The sequence below is a fragment of the Paramormyrops kingsleyae genome, chromosome 8 (assembly GCF_048594095.1).
Source record: "Paramormyrops kingsleyae isolate MSU_618 chromosome 8, PKINGS_0.4, whole genome shotgun sequence".
Classification (NCBI taxonomy): domain Eukaryota; kingdom Metazoa; phylum Chordata; class Actinopteri; order Osteoglossiformes; family Mormyridae; genus Paramormyrops; species Paramormyrops kingsleyae.
Window position 1 is genome coordinate 33,964,004 of NC_132804.1, and position 17,840 is coordinate 33,981,843.

Genomic DNA, 17,840 nt, shown 5'->3' on the forward strand with positions numbered 1-17,840 from the left:
CTGATAACGTAGAGTGTCTGCCGCATGTTTTAGCTTCCATGATCTCTGTGGATTCATGCTCTCTACGTACCCATGCATGTTACTGCCCTGTATACCTTGGCTTCCTGTGACTGGTATGCATGTTAGGTGTTGCATGCATTTCCAGCGTGTCACATGCATCTTCCCCACCATTGATGCGTTAGTTAATGAACTGTGTGCGCTCCTGTGCTGTTTGCCGTTCCTCCAGGGCAGCGCTGAGCCGCTCGGTCGTGCCTTCGCAGAGCCAGAGATCAAGTTTGTAGAGGAGGCCTACAAGAAGCCGGCGCTGCAGTTCTTCGACATCACTATGGGCAAGGTCCAGGCCGGGGAACTGCTGGCCGCCTTCGAGCTCATCGAGCTGGACTACGCCCACTTTGGGGAGGTGAGGCTGCCTGGAAACCATCGCTTAGGACCACAGCCCTGAAAAGCCACCGTCACATGCCAGATTGAGGGGTATGGGGGGCTGGCAAAGAAACAGGAAAGTAAAGAATTAGGAGCCTGCTTTAAAAAAGGTGCTGTCGATAAACCGTGAAATTTCATGGAAGACAATGCATCTTGCAAGCATTTTGACAAAAATGCCCATTCCTAGAAACCAGGAACCGGTTGCACAAAACACCTTACGTTAAGATTTTCAGAGTCTAAGGTTAAGGTTTCTTTAAAATAAAATCATTTGCACAAAACACCCTTAAGTCTTCTCCATACGGTTTCCTTAAAATGTTCACTTAAGCATTTAAGTTTTTCTTATTTTGGTTGTATAATTGCGGAATCCCTTAAAGTTCATTAAACGGTTGCATAAAAACCCTTAGCAACCAAAGTAAGAAAAACAGCTTAAGGTACATCGACTGTATCTTTACCGTGACATGACTGAGTTTATGGCGATAAACGAAGAAAATGAACGCATTCCAAGAAGAGAGTTCCGCGACTGGGAGACAATGATGATTAATTGATTTTGCATTATAGATTTGACTGGTTTATGATTTTGTTTATATGTTTATATTAACGTGTTGTTCATAATTCATTATTAAATCTGGCTAGCAGATCGATCTTTCATCCACAGAATAAAAATGATGTAACATTATTCTGCTAATAAGCGTTGGCGAATTTCACTGCCACTGGAAAAAAGATAGAGGCCGAAGTAAATCGGTTATTAATCGAATTTTCCGATGCAGAAATATAGAGACGCATACAAAAAAGGAACTCATCAATGATTTTAATGTAACTGAGATACAAAAATAATTCAACTTACTCAATTTTTGTTCCACTATTCCTATCTCTTATCCCAGCACTACTACATATCTTCCAAGTTAGCGTCAGTGCTTGTCGTCAAACAATAAGCAAAGTTTATCGTCATATGTTCTACTCAGTGGTTTTTCTTCAAGCGAAAAGCACCTACTTGTACAGTCTACATTTTTATCAGATAAGGATGCAGTGGTGACAAAATCCGGCTTTCATTTTTATTAATATTCGTCAAACGAATATGTTTAACTTCATTTTGTCATTAACGCATGTTTTAGTCACGTTTTTATTTTAATTATCAAGCCATATATGGAAAATAACACTGGAGGCAATAACATTTATCACAAACAGGCGTGAGTACAAGCAAACAATCGATCTCCATGGAAACTACAATTTGGTGCGGTCTGCTGTAAAATCTCTTTAAATGCAATAAATCCCCTTAAGGTTTTTCCTTAACTAAGGAAACCTTTTAAGGGATTCTGTGCAACACCCTTAAATAAATCCCTCAGCTAAGGAGAAATTAAACCTTAAGTATCATAATTAAGGGGAAGACTGAAGGTGTCCTGTGCAACTGCACCGTGACCCTTAAGAGAGGCATTTCCTATTACTACTAGAAAGCAGAACATATTTCAATATATGTCACCAGTCTAGCTTGCTGAAGTATACTGAGTGTGAGCAGGGATGACAGAGATACTGAAAATAATCAATAGAGGGCAGTAGTCAGCTGAGTGGTTAAATGGAGCTCTACTCTGGTTGCTGGTTCAAATCCCAGGAGCAGTCATGCTCTAGTAACCTTGAGCAAGATATCTATTCTGACTTGCTCCAGTAAATCATCCAACTGTTAATGCATAGAATATTGCTGTGGGTAAAATTGTCTGTGAAGGACAACATGAGCTAAATAAAACAGAGACAGGCAGATGTATGCCCATAATAATTACATGAAAAATGTAATAAGGGTTAATCTGGGATCTCTCTCTCTGTTATGGTGCCCCTAGCCTTCCCTGCCTGCCGATGTGGACCCCAGAGATCCCGCATACCTGCCCGAGGAGAGGTACTACGTCATCCCGGATGGAGTGAGGCCCGTGCTGCGGAAATTCCGAATCGAGGTCAGTGGCCTTAATCTCTCATCCAGAGGCTGGTGTCGCTACGGGCGATCGGGCGGCATGAGGGATGAGATGAAAGGGAACAAGAGCCACTAACAGCAATGGGCAGGGAAGCAAATGCTGATTCTCTGGCAGATACTTGAAGTTTCACAAGTTTTAGAATTTCTTCATCTGCTCACTTCTTCTGTTCTGCTTCTTGCCTGGTCTTTGAAATTTATTAGGGAACATTTCTGCAAACTAATAATTTCTTGCAAAGATGAGCAAGGGTTGGCAATTAGATAGCAATCCCAATGGGCACTCATTCATTCAGGATCGGGCTCACAACATGTTGCAGAAGAGATTTTATATGCACAACAGCAGCTGGGTCCCAGAGGCCATTCCATGCATATTGTATGTACTGTAGTTGCTAGGCAGATTATAAAGTGAATGTTTGCATGTTCATCTTAAATACACTGACTCTGAGTCTCTTTAGAAATCCTCTGGAGCCAAGTTTCCTTCATTCAGAGGTTGACAGCTCCAGTCCTACAGAGATGTCATTAAGCATCTGACTGACACTAAAAAGACAAGGCTGTTTCAGTATCCAAATAGTTGCTTTAAATAATAATTGCTGAAATGTAGAGTTTGCATATTTTCTTTGCCTTTTCATGGATTTCCTTCAGTAATGCCTGTTTCCTCCCACAGTCGAAAGGTAAGCTGCTATAGTGAACTGTGGTTGTGTGTGAATGACATCCCATTCAGAGTGTCCCTGATGCTTTGTGTCCTGTGTCTCCTGGAATAGGCTCACCATAACCCTGCACTGAATCAGTATTGCGAAGGATTGGATGGATGAATTGATGGGTGGATGGATGGATGGATTGATGGATGAATGATGGATGGATGATACATTGGATATCAGTACACTTTGCAGTTATTTTATTCTAAAACTGCCCACGGACTCCTTGCCCTGTCAACCATTACAGCAACTGCTGGCGAAAAGATCATTTAGTGAACGGTGAGATTTGAGGGCTGATTGACATGGTGCTGCTCAGGTGCTGTACTGGGGTCTAAGGGACCTGAAGCGCGTGAACCTGTTTGAGGTGGAGAAGCCACAGGTGTGGATCGAGTGTGCTGGCCAGAGAATCCAGTCTGAGGAAATCGAGAACTACAAGCTCAATCCCAACTTCAAAGACATTGTCAAGCACTTCGATGTGGTGAGTGACCACAGAGCAGGCTGGAAGCGTCTTGTCTACAACACCATTCAGTTTTTCCTGGTTTCTTTGCAGTTTCTAAAACCAACAAAAATCCAAATTGCTTAGAACATATCTTGGAGTATCTTGCAAAATGATGTTGCACGAGTCGGGCGTCACACGCCAGCTGTGATGACCGCTCTCTCATTCAGGAGCTGCCTGAACTCGTCTACCTGCACCCTCCGCTCACCGTCTTCGTCATGGAGCAGCGTGCCTTCGGCCGGCTGGTCCTGGTGGGCACACACGTCGTCCAAAGCCTCATGCACTTTGCACCAAAGAATCTAGATGAGTGGAAGGAGGAAGAGGAAGAGATAGAGCCTGAGCGTAAGACTTCGATGTTGCATGTCTTGCACTTTATTCAATAGAAACGAAAATAACAATTATTTTACTTCTGAATAGCTCATTGGCTAATACCATCCACAACAACTTGTTGATTTTACATTTTAAATCTTTATTTATCTATACAGGTGCATATTTTAGCAAAACAACATGGCCATGTGCTTGTACTGCATGCAGTTTAGTAAAGAGCTTCACCATTCTGCTGTACAGACCTGCTCAGTGCTGCCACCTTCCTAGATTTTGTGAAACTGCATCAAATAACATGATTACACTAGACTTCCATAAATGACAGTTTACCTGTCTTTAAAGACTAATGAATCCATTTTCTCAACCAACAGACTGCATGAGAATCACAATGAGAAATATTTACTCTAGATATTGACTAAACATTAACATATTTCACCTTATTTTTATGCTAAAAAATATGAGATTTTTCATAGATCAAAACTATTTCTGGTATGAAATAATATATGATGAAAGAACAGAGAAATGGGTTTTATCATAGGAAACGCTTGATATCCATGAAATTGTTAAATTCTGAACAAAATTGTTTAAAACTTTTGCATTTGACAAGATTCAGTCATCTCAGATAAGATGTTTTTTTGTTTTTCAGGTAATACATGATATGCTTAAATTACTGTATCATACACGCGGGAAACGCAATCACATTGCGCTTTGAAGCTAATGCTTATTTTAATGATTTTTAAAGGCACATTTGAACAACAGTTGGATCAAACTAATTACCAAAGAACAGAACCATATGGCAATCTCCATTATCCAGTCAGAGTTTACATCCTAAGGGAGTCCTCAAAAAATGTGTGTCATGTGATACTGGACACATGGTCCATTAATCATCCTAGCCTGCTCCGCTTTCAAATTGGACAGTTTGTCTTCTTCATTCTGGCTTCTTGTTTTCATTTAAGAGACACACTTAAGCATCTTTCAGGGCAAATTATTTCCATTGTAGGTCAGTCTGATTTTATGGGCAGCTGGCTCATGCTGCGGGGATAGCATTAGGAACCCCGGGATTGATGTACATCTTCTCTTTATTGCTATGTGCTACATAGCTAGATCTATACAGTCAATAACAATAATTTGTTTTGGTAGAAAAAATGAAAGCATGAGGAAAGGGAATAGGCTCAACATTTTGGGTGACTGATGGAGGACAACGATGATGATTAATAAATTTATTGCATTTCAGCCAGGAAACCTGCCAAAGCAGCAACAGCTCTGAACACAGTGATTAGCATGGACCTAAGAGGCCTGCCGATCAAGGACTCAAAGATTCCCATCAACCCGCTAAACTTTGTCACAGTGAGTTCCACACAACATATTTATACTGTATAATCATAGGAATAGGAATGCCAACAAAGTGATGCCAAGGGTCTCTTCTTAATCACAGACAAAGCACATTGTCACAACTGAGCAGAGTTGGGTAATTCAGGTCCAGAGAGTAAAAGACCAGACCAAGATTTTGTTTCAACCAACCAGTTGAGCATAAAGAGTCACAGTCACAGAGTATTCAACTGGTTGGTTGAAACAAAATCCTGGTCTGGACTTACTCTCTGGACCTGAATTACCCAACTCTACAACTGAGGAAGTGTCTTTGTCACATGAGTAAGAATTTTGGACATATGGCTACCTTCTTATTCAATATATAGTTACTGTATGTAGTTACAGCTGTTTTCAAGAGAATCAAAAGAATGTGTTTATACTGTATATTATACAGGTACCCCCCCACACCTTATGATTGTTTGTTTTGCATCACTTTGCTTTTATGAAAGACCTACTTTAGCTCCAGTTTTCATTAACCAGAAGAAATCTGAAGAGCATTTTTGCTTTTACGAAAAAAGGAGAAAAGCAAAAAGTGTTTAGTGTTACTTTATCAGCAAGCTAATTATATATATATATATACAGTCATATGCTGCATAGTGATGCTTCAGTCAACAACGGACCACATATGACAGAAGTCTCATAAGACTATAATGGAGCTGAAAAATCCCAATCGCTTACTGATATCGCAGCCATCGTAACATCATAGCGCGATGCAATACTCACGTGTTTGGTGATGCTGGTGCAAACAAATCTACTGCACTGCCAGTCGTGTAAAAGTATAGCACATACAATTATACGCAGTAAATAATACTTAGTAATGATAATAATTAAGTTACTGGTTAATGTATTTTCTATACTGAATTTTTTATCATTTAGATTATATAACTTAGGTGTATAGTAGGGCTCTACTTTGAGATAGCGGGGGAAACCTCTATTTGCAATATATATGAACATTTTTTTAATTTGAAAGGGTAAACACTTACATAATGAAGAGTCAGTTGTTGATTTCATATCCATGCATCTGTGTCCCTTTCCCCAGCAGTGAAACACATGAACTGTATAACTGAGGCTCATCAACCGTGTAATCAATGCTGCTCTGAGTGACTGAATCTGTTCTGCCAACTGCATCTGAAAAAATGGGCTGAAGTTTTTTTGTACTTAACATTTTATTATTTTGTAATGGAGATCCCCATGACCTTGACCAAGATAAGCTACTGGAAGATAGATGGATGTAATGGCAATCAAGATACGTCTTAGGGCTTAGTTTTGTGCATTTTTTGGTTAATGCATTGTCGAAGGCCTCAGATAACCAGCATTTCAATCAAACCAAGCTCTGAGTCTGAAACTACCTTATATGGGATGGTGTGAATGAGTAGTTGATTAAATTCCTAAGAGATATCTGTAAATAGCACTTAATTAGCTGTTGCCAAATATATCCAGATTCCTTCTTTGTCCCAAACCATATTCAATCTTGACTTCTAAGGCAGAATTTCCCAAAGTAATTTGGACTCTAACCCACCACTTTTGACACTCACCCACCCAAACCAGAGCAAAGGGTCCCCTGACATGCCTTTGCACACACACACACACACACACACACACACACACACACACTTAGTCATGCACAGACACGCACCACTTTAAGAGTTTGCCCATTGGAATAGTTTGCATTCATGCACAGCTGACTTTGCCATTGTTTGCTCAAGGCTCCAGCTGTGCAGTTTGCCAAATTAACAGGGAACCAGCCTCACATCTGTGACCTCTCTGTCAAGCAAGAAAATTGGCTTCATGGTAGATTACCTACAGCACCATCTGCTTGCATATTACAGCTCTCGCAGTCTGTGATTACACGTGTGCTGAGTGGCTATGTTATATATGCACAGGCTCAGGACATCCTGGTTTCATGGTAAGAAGCCATCAGTGATTATCCAAGTAACACTGAGCCTCTCCCACTGCCTTCATCCTTCCCCATTAAGGTTATATACCACACAACATGCATAACTATTAGCAATTTCAATGCCACATCCTTTCAAATTTTGCTATTTGATTATTAAACAAGTAACAGACATTGAAAGATGTGTTTCCTGACCAGTCCATTTCTGACAACTTATATAGTCTTGTGAAACCTTTCACCAGGCTCCATTAAAGAAAGGTAAACAGAAGGAGGAGGAGCTTGAGGAGGAGGGGCCTGAAAAGGAGGAACTGGATTGGTGGTCCAAATACTATGCCTCATTGGCTGAACTGGAGAAGCAGGTAGAATTTTTCCCCCTCAAATATTGTTTAATACAGAAAATGTAAGAGAAAGTACTGTATGCACTCCTTGAAAAACAATAATGCAACAGTCAATATTTACCTTCAGCTTGAATGTTTGAATGCGCCTGGATGTTGGCTTGTTGTGAATCAGTGACTCTATTTCCTTCTTTTGGTTACAGTCTGAGGAGGATGAAGAAATTGAAGATCAGGAAGCAGGTAGTTAGACTGTTGCTCTAGATTATTGAACAAGTTGGCAGGTTTGCTAAGGAAATTCAGAGCGGTTCCAGTTTGTTTCAGTAAACTGTCTAGTTTAACAACACTGTATGGAAAATGATATATACATATATTCATCCATCGTCCAACTGCTATAGCGGTACAGGGTCATAGGGGGCTTGAGGTCTATCCCAGCGTAGGTATGGGGCACCCGACTGGGGTAAACCAGGATGGGATGCCAGTCATTTATATTTTACTCTGTTTAAGTTGTTTAAACAAAATTTGAAAATGCCATAGCAGCCTGGGCTTTTCCAGCTCATTTGTGGTTAGAGCTTACAGTTTATCCAGCTCCACATTTGCAAGGCTTGATATTTTTCTCTGTCCCAAGTGTACATTCGCAGGACACTCTTTGAACTGGGACCAGAACTGAACATTTTGGCGACTAGTATTATTGCCTAACCAGTCAACTTCCTGTTGTCTTATATGATGGACAGCAAAAAAAAAATCTTTATTTCACCACTGCTGTTTTACATTGCTGGATGCCTGTGTTTTCCAGAAGGTGGAAATCTTAACATTGCATCAATAGATGTGGAAGAAGAAGACACGGTGATAATTGAAATGGAGCCTCCAAAGCCCAAAAGGAAGAAAATAGCAACGCTGAAGGTATGGAGGCAGGCAGTGTTTTTTACCCATCAGCCTGATTTAGGGCAGATGCCCCGACTTAAGCTACCTCCCGCGGCAGAAACCTCTTGATGTTTCCCCAGCTTTACAAATCTGAGCTAGAGAACGACTTTAATGATTTTATGGACTGGCTGCACACGTTCCCAGTCTACAAAGGCAAGGCCAACTACGATGATGAAGATGAGGATGAGGATGAACGTATCATGGGGAAATATAAGGTGATCTTCTCGCAGACTCACAGTGGGCAAGTGAAAATATTCATAGAAATAGTCCGTCAATGTACTGTGAAAATTGCCTGTTTGACTGACCCTTCTATGTAAATGTGTCCATTTGGCGTAAACTTCCCCTTTAATTTAACAATGCATGTGGGTCTTTAGTGTAGATTCAGTTCCTTAATTAAATATTTAACAACAGAACCTATTGTTGGTCCCTGTCCTTAATGACTATGCTTTTTCTTAGCCAAAACACTGTCAGTGCAAAATTACCCTCTGGTGAATTTCACGACCAATAGCCACTAAACGAAAGGAGTTTCTCTGGGTCACACTGGTTCCTTTTCTGCACCAGGGGTCCTTTTTGATTTACCCCATTTCAATGGAGGATGAGGATGAAGAAATCCAAATCACCAGTGGGATCCCCAAAAATGTGCCCATCAAAGTTCTTGTCAGAGTATACATGGTCAAGGTAGGCGGAGGATTTGCAAGCTAACTCTCCAGTTGGGAAATGAAAGGGTCAAATGACTGAAATTATGACAAATGGAAGAACACAAATTGTAGCACGGTAGAAAGCAGTCTCTTTATACTAGTATGGGCATGTTGTACTTGAGGAACTGGAATGACATGGGTTTGGCTCAGTGGCTTAACGATCAGACGGCTGACGGTTTGAATGCTGTTCTCGGCAGAGTAGCCATATGTCTGCTGGGTCCTAACCCTGAACCCCCCCCCCCCCTGAAAAATGCTCTGGGGTGTTTGATGGATGGCTGACCCTGTGGGCAGACCCCAGTCTTCACTCTCACCTCTATAAGTGTGTGTATGTCTTTTAAAAAGGAGAGCATGATGGGATATATCCAGTGTACCTGTTCTCATACTCCTACAGATGGCAAATGAAGCTTCATTACTTTTTAGTTTTTAGTGCAATGCATTATGGTTCATACACACTTTCTGAAATATCTTTCAGGCTACAAACCTGGCCCCCACGGATCCCAATGGCAAGGCAGACCCCTATGTGGTGGTGAAGGTGGGAGCACAGCAGATGGATACAAAGGATCGCTACATTCCAAAACAGCTCAATCCCGTGTTCGGAGAGTGAGTCTAATTTATACTTCAAGCAGATTAACACACAAAGAGAGGAAGCATTTGGCTGTAACCCTGGAATATGAACTGTATTGTAGTCTCTGAGGAAATCATTATCTTAGCTTGTGTACATGATTTTAAATCACACCACTTATCACATATGACTGCATTGCTTCACACCCATTCCCATGGCAACAGAGTGTTTGAGCTGACGGTGTCATTCCCCCTGGAAACGGAGCTCATACTCATGGTGTTTGACCACAACATGGTCGGCTCTGATGAGATGATCGGTGAGACACGCGTCGACCTTGAGAATCGCTTCTACAGCTGGCATCGTGCAGGGTGTGGCCTTGCCCTCTACTATGACAGGTGGGTCACATGGTACACCTGCACCAGTAACAACGGGTCTCCACTGTTTCCCAATTAGCAAGGTACTGAAGCTACAATGTACTGGGGCATATACACAGGACCCTACAAAAGTCTAAGAAAATTATGCTTAAATGATCTTCATATTTATGTGAAACTACGACTTTAGTTTAGTTTTAGTCGTTCTGTGGGTGTGCCCCGTGATAAGCAAATGCATCAAGTTTTTATTTCATTTCATTTTTATGTAGTCATTCAATTAAATGGAGAGACATTATTTATGCATTTTTTATTTAAGCAATTTGATGCAGCCTGAAAACTCAGCTCAGGGTAAAACAAAGCTGTATAAAGTAACAAACACCCAGAAGCATAAGAACTACAATAGCCAGAAACACGAAACCACCTACATTCAAACACTGACAAAAGGTTTGTATAGAGGAAAGTGCCATGCAGATAAGCCTGCCGGCTCAGTGCGGCATAAGAGGCCGTCCTGGCAAGCTTTTGGTTTCTGGACAGGTGACCTGCTGCCCCTGGAATGGCTGTTTATTAGACCTGATCGTGACGCAGTAAGTTTACGCGGCCGTCTTCCCTGCAGGGATGGCTACAATCAGTGGAGGGATTCGAAGAAGCCATCTGCCATTCTGGCCGATCTCTGCCGCAAGAACGGCATCGGGTCGCCCGAGTACCGTGAGGCGGAAGTCAAAGTGCTCAACAAGATATTCAAAATACCCAGCGAGGCATTTCCTGAAGGTCGGAGCTTGCTCACACCCTGCCTAACCTCCTACTGTGATGTATGACGTCATAAAAGTTACACCTGAGGATGTGGGTGCACATCCGCAGCTAAACACATTTGCTTATTAATAACATCAAAAATACACATCGCTGTATTTTAATTAGTAGCTTTGTCATAGTTTTAGAAGGATATGTTAGATTTGTGCAAATAAATGTAGTTAAATTTATCAAATTCCTGCAGGAATTTCAGCTTGCATCCTTTCGGTTTAGGCCCTTAGATCCTGACCTTCAGTATTATGTTGTGGTGCGTCCATTAAGCCACATAGACCGAAGTTCACTTCTGCAGCCGGCATATTGTATGTCAGTGTGAGCTGTGTCCCCCAGGTCCTTGCCAAATTAAATGAGACCCCTGAACTGCACCATGCCTTCACAGACCTGGTAAAGAAAAACAAGAAGACAGAGGAGGACTTGAATGAGCTGGACGAGCACAAGGCTCTGAGTGTGCTCCACCGCTGGGGGGAGATGAGGGAGTTCTGCGTGGGCTCCTGCCCCCTGGTGCCGGAGCACGTGGAGGTCCGCTCCCTCTTCAACACCGATAAGCCCGGCCTGCCTCAGGTGATGACCGCCAGCCGCCCCTGTCCTGCCCCTCTGCCCTGTGTCTGAGTGCGGTGCTCTGACTGCTGCTTTGCTGTCGGCAGGGATATGCCCACATGTGGATCGACATGTTCCCTGTTGACGTGCCAGCGCCACCACCCATCAACATCAAACCCCGACTACCAGTCAGGTGAACATGTGTCTGATTTATAGAATTGCTATGCAGACTCACACAAAATTATAAAAGGACATCATAAAATGCGTAGTGTCGACTGAAACTGACACGTCTAGGTCAATTTTAATATCACTGACATTTGAATGTAAATATGGCTGGGAATACAATTTTGAAATAAAATCATTTCCCTTTGGCTCCAAAGCTACGAACTTCGCGTGATTATATGGAATACAGACGATGTTGTGCTGGATGATGTGAATCCCTTCACTGGTGAGCGTTCCAGTGATATTTATGTCAAAGGGTAAGGCAGAGCTGATTTTCATACCTTATTTTGTATTCATAAAGCTTCTTTCCTGGAAATTGTATTTATTTTCATTCATGTGTTTCCTGCCGCTTTGCTTACCCCCGCTGACCAGCTGGATCAAGGGGTTGGAAAATGACAAACAGGAGACAGACGTTCACTTCAACTCGCTGACAGGGGAGGGCAACTTCAACTGGCGTTTCGTGTTCCATTTTGACTACCTCCCCACCGAAAAGGAGGTCATCTACAAGAAGAAGGAGTCCATCTTCTCCATAGATGAGACGGAGTTCCGGCAGCCTGCGGTTCTTGTGCTGCAGGTCTGGGACTATGATCGCATCGGAACCAACGACTTCCTGGGTGAGGCCATTGATCGGCACTCTTAATGTGACACAGTGTAAACATCAAGCTGAAGTTTCATGTCAGTTTTACTAAATAAAGTCAAATGATGAGTAGGCACTTCATCCAAACTGATGTACATTTGAGAGAAGATGGTCAGCCAGTCCTTCGATCAATTTTGGTTAAGGCCCATGTTCAAAGGCTCAACAGTGACATCACTCTGCTAACTATGGGATTTGGACCATTAAACTTCTGATAACAGGCACAGAGTCCTAACCTGCTGAGCCAAGCAGAACTTGGAGAGAAGTTCCCAACCTTTACATCATCCAAAATGTGACACCGATATGTGGATTTAAGAATAGCTTACCCTGCTTTTTTTGACGCTTCTCCATTCACCTGCAGGCTCCATAGAGCTACGCCTGAATGATATGGTGAGGGCAGCCAAGTCCTCAGAGCAGTGCAGCGTGAAGATGGCGAAGGACAAGGCCAACCCTCGCTTCTCTATCTTCCGCAGCAAGAGGATGAAAGGCTGGTGGCCTGTCATTAAGCTCAAGAGCCTGGAGGACATCGAGAGGGAGGAGCGCGAGGCGGAGGAGGCCAGGAAGAACAAGAAGAAGAAAAAGAAGAGCAAGAGGAGCCAGATGAAGCCAGAGGACCTGCAGTTTGTGGATGCCAGCGGGAACACTTACCTCCTGATGGTAAAGCTGGTGATCGCTTCTCCTTGACGGGGCGCAGGGAAAGCACTGCATTATTTAGGCTGAAGACAGAAAACACAGAAAAGAGGGTCGGAGCTGAATTAAACCGCTTTGTGTCCTGGTGTTTTCATTTGCTGTTTATTTTTTCCAACATGGGAGCCAAATTCTGGGGCACATTCAACTGACATATACTCTATAGCGCATCACCTGAAGGCAGCATGGAGACCGTGTCAGGATTGACATTATAGGTTGCTGTACTCACTGTCCCAGTGGCTTTATATGTTTCATGTCATTTTTTTGGACATCCAGGGCAAAGTGGAGGCTGAGTTCCAGTTGGTGACAGTGGAAGATGCAGAGAAAAATCCTGTGGGAAAAGCGCGGAAGGAGCCAGAGCCGCTGGAGAAGCCCAAGTGAGGAGCCGAGCTCTGTCACGGCGCAGGCCTGCGTTTGTGCCCGACGTCCTGCACAGTACAGGGATATTTACAGTATACGGAAAAGTGTCTATCTTACTATGTAGAGTTGGGGTTAAGGGTGGCATGGAGCTCAGCACATTAGTCTCACTCCTCTGGAGACCAGAGCTTGGGTCCCCACCTGGCTCTGTGGGGGCGGAGTTTTCATTTTCTTCCCGTGCCATCATGGGGTTTCCTCTGCCCCCCCCCCCCCCACCAAATTGTCTGTGAATGGTGTGAGTACCCTGCGTTGGGTTGGCACCCCAACCTGGGTCATTCCCTGCCTTGTGCCTGTTGACTCTAGACCCCCGTGACCCTGCAATGGAGAAATGGGTAGTTATGGTTAAGAAAATGGGGTTTGGGCAAGTAACAAGCACCACCATCTAACAGTAATAGGAAGTGCTGCAAGGTGAATTATTTCAGTTTGGCAAACTGTATGTTCAGCAGGTAGCTTGGAAGAGGGCTACCAAGGGGGGTCACTGTTGACGCAGAATCAGTGTTTTGCTGAAGTAAGTAACGTCTTGCTCTCTTCCTTGTACCTCCCCAGTCGACCCAAGACGTCCTTCAATTGGTTCATGAACCCCATGAAGACCTTCGTCTTCTTCATCTGGAAAAAATACAAGAAGTACATCATTGCTCTGCTGATTCTCGCCATTCTAACCCTGTTCCTTGCCCTCATTCTCTACACCCTGCCTGGCCAAATCAGTCAGCTGATTGTTAATGGCTGACCTGAATAAGGCAGGCCTTCATTTTGGATATTCTCTGCAGTTTGGGTGGAGTGCCGTTCGCAGGAGATTGTGTAAGGGCCAAAGAACACAGAAACAAAGACATAATACAGTAATAAGACCATCAAAATTGCCCAAAAACAACCATCTGGGATTCTTGTTTTTTACTGTATATGTAGTGCATCACATTTGTGGTCTTGCCAGTGTACTGATTACATTATCATGAACAATGCAATGTAATATAGTTGTGCTGTTTATAGTATAAATAAAGATGATCAAAGGTAGTAATTGAACTGAAGGCAATTTTCCTTCATGTTTCCAACTATGTACTGTAAACAATATACTATATCACTTAAACGTACATCATGCGACGTGCATATGTACCCCTTTCTGAGGGCTGTTTGTTCTCAGTATAAAGGGTAGAATACATTCAATTGATGTAGACCAGGGGTGTCCAATCTTATCCGCAAAGGGCCGGTGTGTATGTGGGTTTTCGCTGCAACTCCCTAACTAGATTACTAATTAGAGGACTGATTGGCTGAAGAGTCCTCACACCTGGGTTTTAACAGCTGACCTACAAGTTATCCCAAAAACCTGCACACACACCGGCCCTTTGCGGATAAGATTGGACGCCCCTGATGTAGACTCTCTGGGTATCCATCCATCCATCTTCAACCACAGGGTGACAGGGTATCCTAGAAATCAGAACTGGAAAATGTAGCCTACTTGGTGTTTTGTACTGTCTCCCTGTACCCTGTACCTTGGGTGTACTGCCTCCAAGTACCCTGTACCTTGGGTGTACTGCCTCCCTGTACCCTGTACCTTGGGTGTACTGCCTCCATGTACCCTGTACCTTGGGTGTACTGCCTCCATGTACCCTGTACCTTGGGTGTACTGCCTCCCTGTACCCTGTACCTTGGGTGTACTGCCTCCATGTACCCTGTACCTTGGGTGTACTGCCTCCCTGTACCCTGTACCTTGGGTGTACTGCCTCCATGTACCCTGTACCTTGGGTGTACTGCCTCCATGTACCCTGTACCTTGGGTGTACTGCCTCCCTGTACCCTGTACCTTGGGTGTACTGCCTCCATGTACCCTGTACCTTGGGTGTACTGCCTCCCTGTACCCTGTACCTTGGGTGTACTGCCTCCCTGTACCCTGTACCTTGGGTGTACTGCCTCCCTGTACCCTGTACCTTGGGTGTACTGCCTCCATGTACCGTGTGCCCTGTATGCTGTACGAGAGATATCTCTCCTATCCACAATATTTTTTAAAAGGTCACTGGTTTCAGTTCTCATTTAACTTAAATGTCTAATTCTATTTTTAAAGCAGCCCCCCCCCCCAGCCCAGGATAAGTGGTTAGAAGATGGATTGCTGGACAGTAAATGTGCAAAGGATGTGTATCCAGATAACACATTGATTATTGATACATTGATCATGTTTGTAACGGTCAACAGAGATGTCAGAGGTACAAGTGAAATAGTTCTCTGATTACAAAGTGCTATTTAAAAGGTGGTTCCTGAGCAGCAAAGCCAATAAGTCATAAACAGCTACCTGGATTAGCTGATCCCGCCATTGTACCTAATCTTAAATCACTTCTTATGAAGCTTCCTAAATGAGCGAAAATATTAAATCTGAACCGTGTATGTCAGTTTTGGTTAAAACTCTGATCTGAACAAATAAACTACCTTTCACATATTACCTATAAATTACCTTTGACTGTAGTGTTCTGAGTAATCACTTTTGAGTTATAATTACTTGATGGATCTCTGTAAATTGAGAGGCGTGTCCAGCTTTCCAAGCCCCATTTTAGCATTCTGTTACAGTTACCAAACATTTTTGCAGAGGCTTTATGTGAAAGACAATATATGTGGAGCCTTAGAGCAGTGGCACCTGAGAGGTGCTGCTTTTATGGAGCATTGCGCTGCCCTTTGCCCAAAACATCGACATACCGATGTGTCTGGGAACTTCCTGCTGCGGAGACGCACGGCAGGACCTCGGGGGCATTCATGCAAGCTGGAGCAGAAACCTGAGCATGGATGATTGAGTGTAACCCTAACAGGTCCTGACAGCTGCGACAGGTGCCTTCCAAGACACCATTATTCCTTCATTCAGTTGTGTTTTGGAGACCAATCATCACTAAACATGCTACAGACTCATCTATCAGCTGGACTTTCAGAATGGAAATGTGGACTAAAACAGGCTTCATCCACAATGAGACATTCAGCTCCCTTCCTCCCCCAATACCGTTTCAGCTGAAGTGGTCATTCTGCATACCCTTTCTGTCAAGCAGACTAAAATTCTTGACAGAAATTGACATTTTAGACATACAGCAGCAGAGATATCTTTCTCCTTTCCATGATTTATTTTAGAAAGGTCACCGCTTTCAGTCCTCATTTAAATTAAACGTCTAATTCTATTTTTAAAATGTAATTTTCTTTTTGAATCTTTTGAGGATGCAACATCCAATCTGCAAAATGTTTCCCAGACAGAGATTTTTTTTTCTTCCGTTTTAGCGCTAGATGCTGCCCCTTTGAGAATGTTACTTAAATCAATTCACGAGAAACATAAGTGTACAAATTAGCATGGTGTGACATTTTAGACTGTTTAACTGTCATACGTCTCACTATCTCCCAAGACAACAAAGAATGCTAATATCTGACAGGGAGCACAAATACACTTACAGCTGAGGAATTATGAGTCTTCAGTACAATGGGAAAATTTTGAAAATGTTGAATCGGTGACTGGTTATTAACCTGATCTTTTATCTTCCTGTTGGAGCTACTTCCAAGGCTGCGGTTTTTACTCAGAAGTGGTCCATTGTATTAAATGTGCAGTTACTTATAATGAAGCTACTGAAACGATTGCAAAATCATCTTATAATTTCAGCTATTGAGGTTAGTGAAACGAATAGAATTTCACTTATTACCCACCACCAAATAAAACGTAGCCTACTGTATCTTGCAAATTAAATTAAATGTCTAGTTTGTTTCTACTTTCGCATATTAACATCATCAATAATTTACACAAAAACATCTTTGGTCTTATTTTACCTTTCTCCCTTTTTTGCTGTTACTTGCGTTTTCGATTTGCGCCGTAAATGAACCACCGAGGCGCGCCCCCGACAAATGCGCGTTCCTCAAGCAGCCAGGCGTGACTGACACACGCTCATGTGAGCGTCTCCTTCCTATTTTTTCTGTTTTCAGTTTTAATTCACAGAGATGGCTCGCAGGAGTTTTTGAGCGCACGTCCCAGCACTTAGGCTCAATGTATTTTGGCTTTCTTGTCACATAATCTGATTTGGCCGACGATCGGAAACTTTTCCCCCCCAGTAATTGTAGATTACTTAATTCAAATTCACTCACAAAAATGCCTGAGTTCATCTCGGTGGACGAGTTCATCGCCGAGACCTTGGAGGATTACAGCTCGCCGACAACCTCGTCTTTCATCACGAAAATGCCAAGTTGTAGAAATGCCGTGCATAACATCGAAGAGGTAAGGTTTGGGAGCGTGGCTTTTACGCGATCTGCTATGATTTCAACTCTTTGTCTGACAGCTCATTCAGCCATTCAGCCCAAATTTAAAAGCACCTTATGATGACAGTCCAGTGTATTCCGGTTCGCTGATGTCTACAACGATGATGTATTTTTATATGTAACAGCAGCGATCCCGCTGATAATATTTGAATAGAGGCGAGAATGCATACATTGTATCCGGATCATTTCCTTTGTTTAGGTTATTTATCTTGTGATCCCTTAATTCTGTTTGTTTTCCACCG

At 42.9% G+C, this 17,840-nt stretch overlaps 2 protein-coding genes and 1 long non-coding RNA gene across 5 annotated transcripts in view; 2 read left to right on the top strand and 1 right to left on the bottom strand.

The window, feature by feature from the left end:
* Positions 1-15,763, top strand: part of fer1l4 (fer-1 like family member 4) — a 36,275-nt gene extending 20,512 nt beyond the window's left edge. The window contains exons 27-46 of one of the 2 annotated variants that reach the window (XM_023837837.2): positions 227-400; positions 2,250-2,360; positions 3,386-3,547; positions 3,736-3,907; positions 5,124-5,236; positions 7,394-7,510; positions 7,690-7,726; positions 8,280-8,386; positions 8,488-8,622; positions 8,969-9,085; positions 9,578-9,705; positions 9,892-10,062; positions 10,652-10,806; positions 11,222-11,403; positions 11,487-11,572; positions 11,760-11,858; positions 11,974-12,215; positions 12,597-12,892; positions 13,199-13,299; positions 13,886-15,763. In XM_023837837.2, coding sequence (XP_023693605.1) covers positions 227-400; positions 2,250-2,360; positions 3,386-3,547; positions 3,736-3,907; positions 5,124-5,236; positions 7,394-7,510; positions 7,690-7,726; positions 8,280-8,386; positions 8,488-8,622; positions 8,969-9,085; positions 9,578-9,705; positions 9,892-10,062; positions 10,652-10,806; positions 11,222-11,403; positions 11,487-11,572; positions 11,760-11,858; positions 11,974-12,215; positions 12,597-12,892; positions 13,199-13,299; positions 13,886-14,066 — 2,886 coding nt within the window. In that variant the 3' untranslated portion in view covers positions 14,067-15,763. The remainder of the gene's footprint in view (positions 1-226; positions 401-2,249; positions 2,361-3,385; positions 3,548-3,735; positions 3,908-5,123; positions 5,237-7,393; positions 7,511-7,689; positions 7,727-8,279; positions 8,387-8,487; positions 8,623-8,968; positions 9,086-9,577; positions 9,706-9,891; positions 10,063-10,651; positions 10,807-11,221; positions 11,404-11,486; positions 11,573-11,759; positions 11,859-11,973; positions 12,216-12,596; positions 12,893-13,198; positions 13,300-13,885) is intronic. The other variant, XM_072715712.1, reaches the window with a different exon arrangement.
* On the bottom strand, positions 394-17,296 carry LOC111857223 (uncharacterized). 2 transcript variants are annotated; one of them, XR_011992696.1, is made up of 7 exons: positions 17,116-17,296; positions 13,878-13,945; positions 13,152-13,654; positions 11,075-12,951; positions 7,611-7,690; positions 3,774-3,864; positions 394-481 (listed from the first exon to the last, which is right to left on the bottom strand). It is a non-coding gene; the product is annotated as an uncharacterized lncRNA (long non-coding RNA). The 2 variants fall into 2 exon arrangements; XR_011992697.1 differs by having other exon boundaries at positions 11,075-12,751; positions 12,884-13,654; positions 13,806-13,945.
* The window catches only part of unm_sa1614 (un-named sa1614), a 65,584-nt gene continuing 64,948 nt past the window's right edge, over positions 17,205-17,840 (top strand). Inside the window, exon 1 of the mRNA XM_072715713.1 lies at positions 17,205-17,557. Within this exon, the coding sequence (XP_072571814.1) occupies positions 17,432-17,557 (126 nt within the window). The 5' untranslated portion in view covers positions 17,205-17,431. The remainder of the gene's footprint in view (positions 17,558-17,840) is intronic.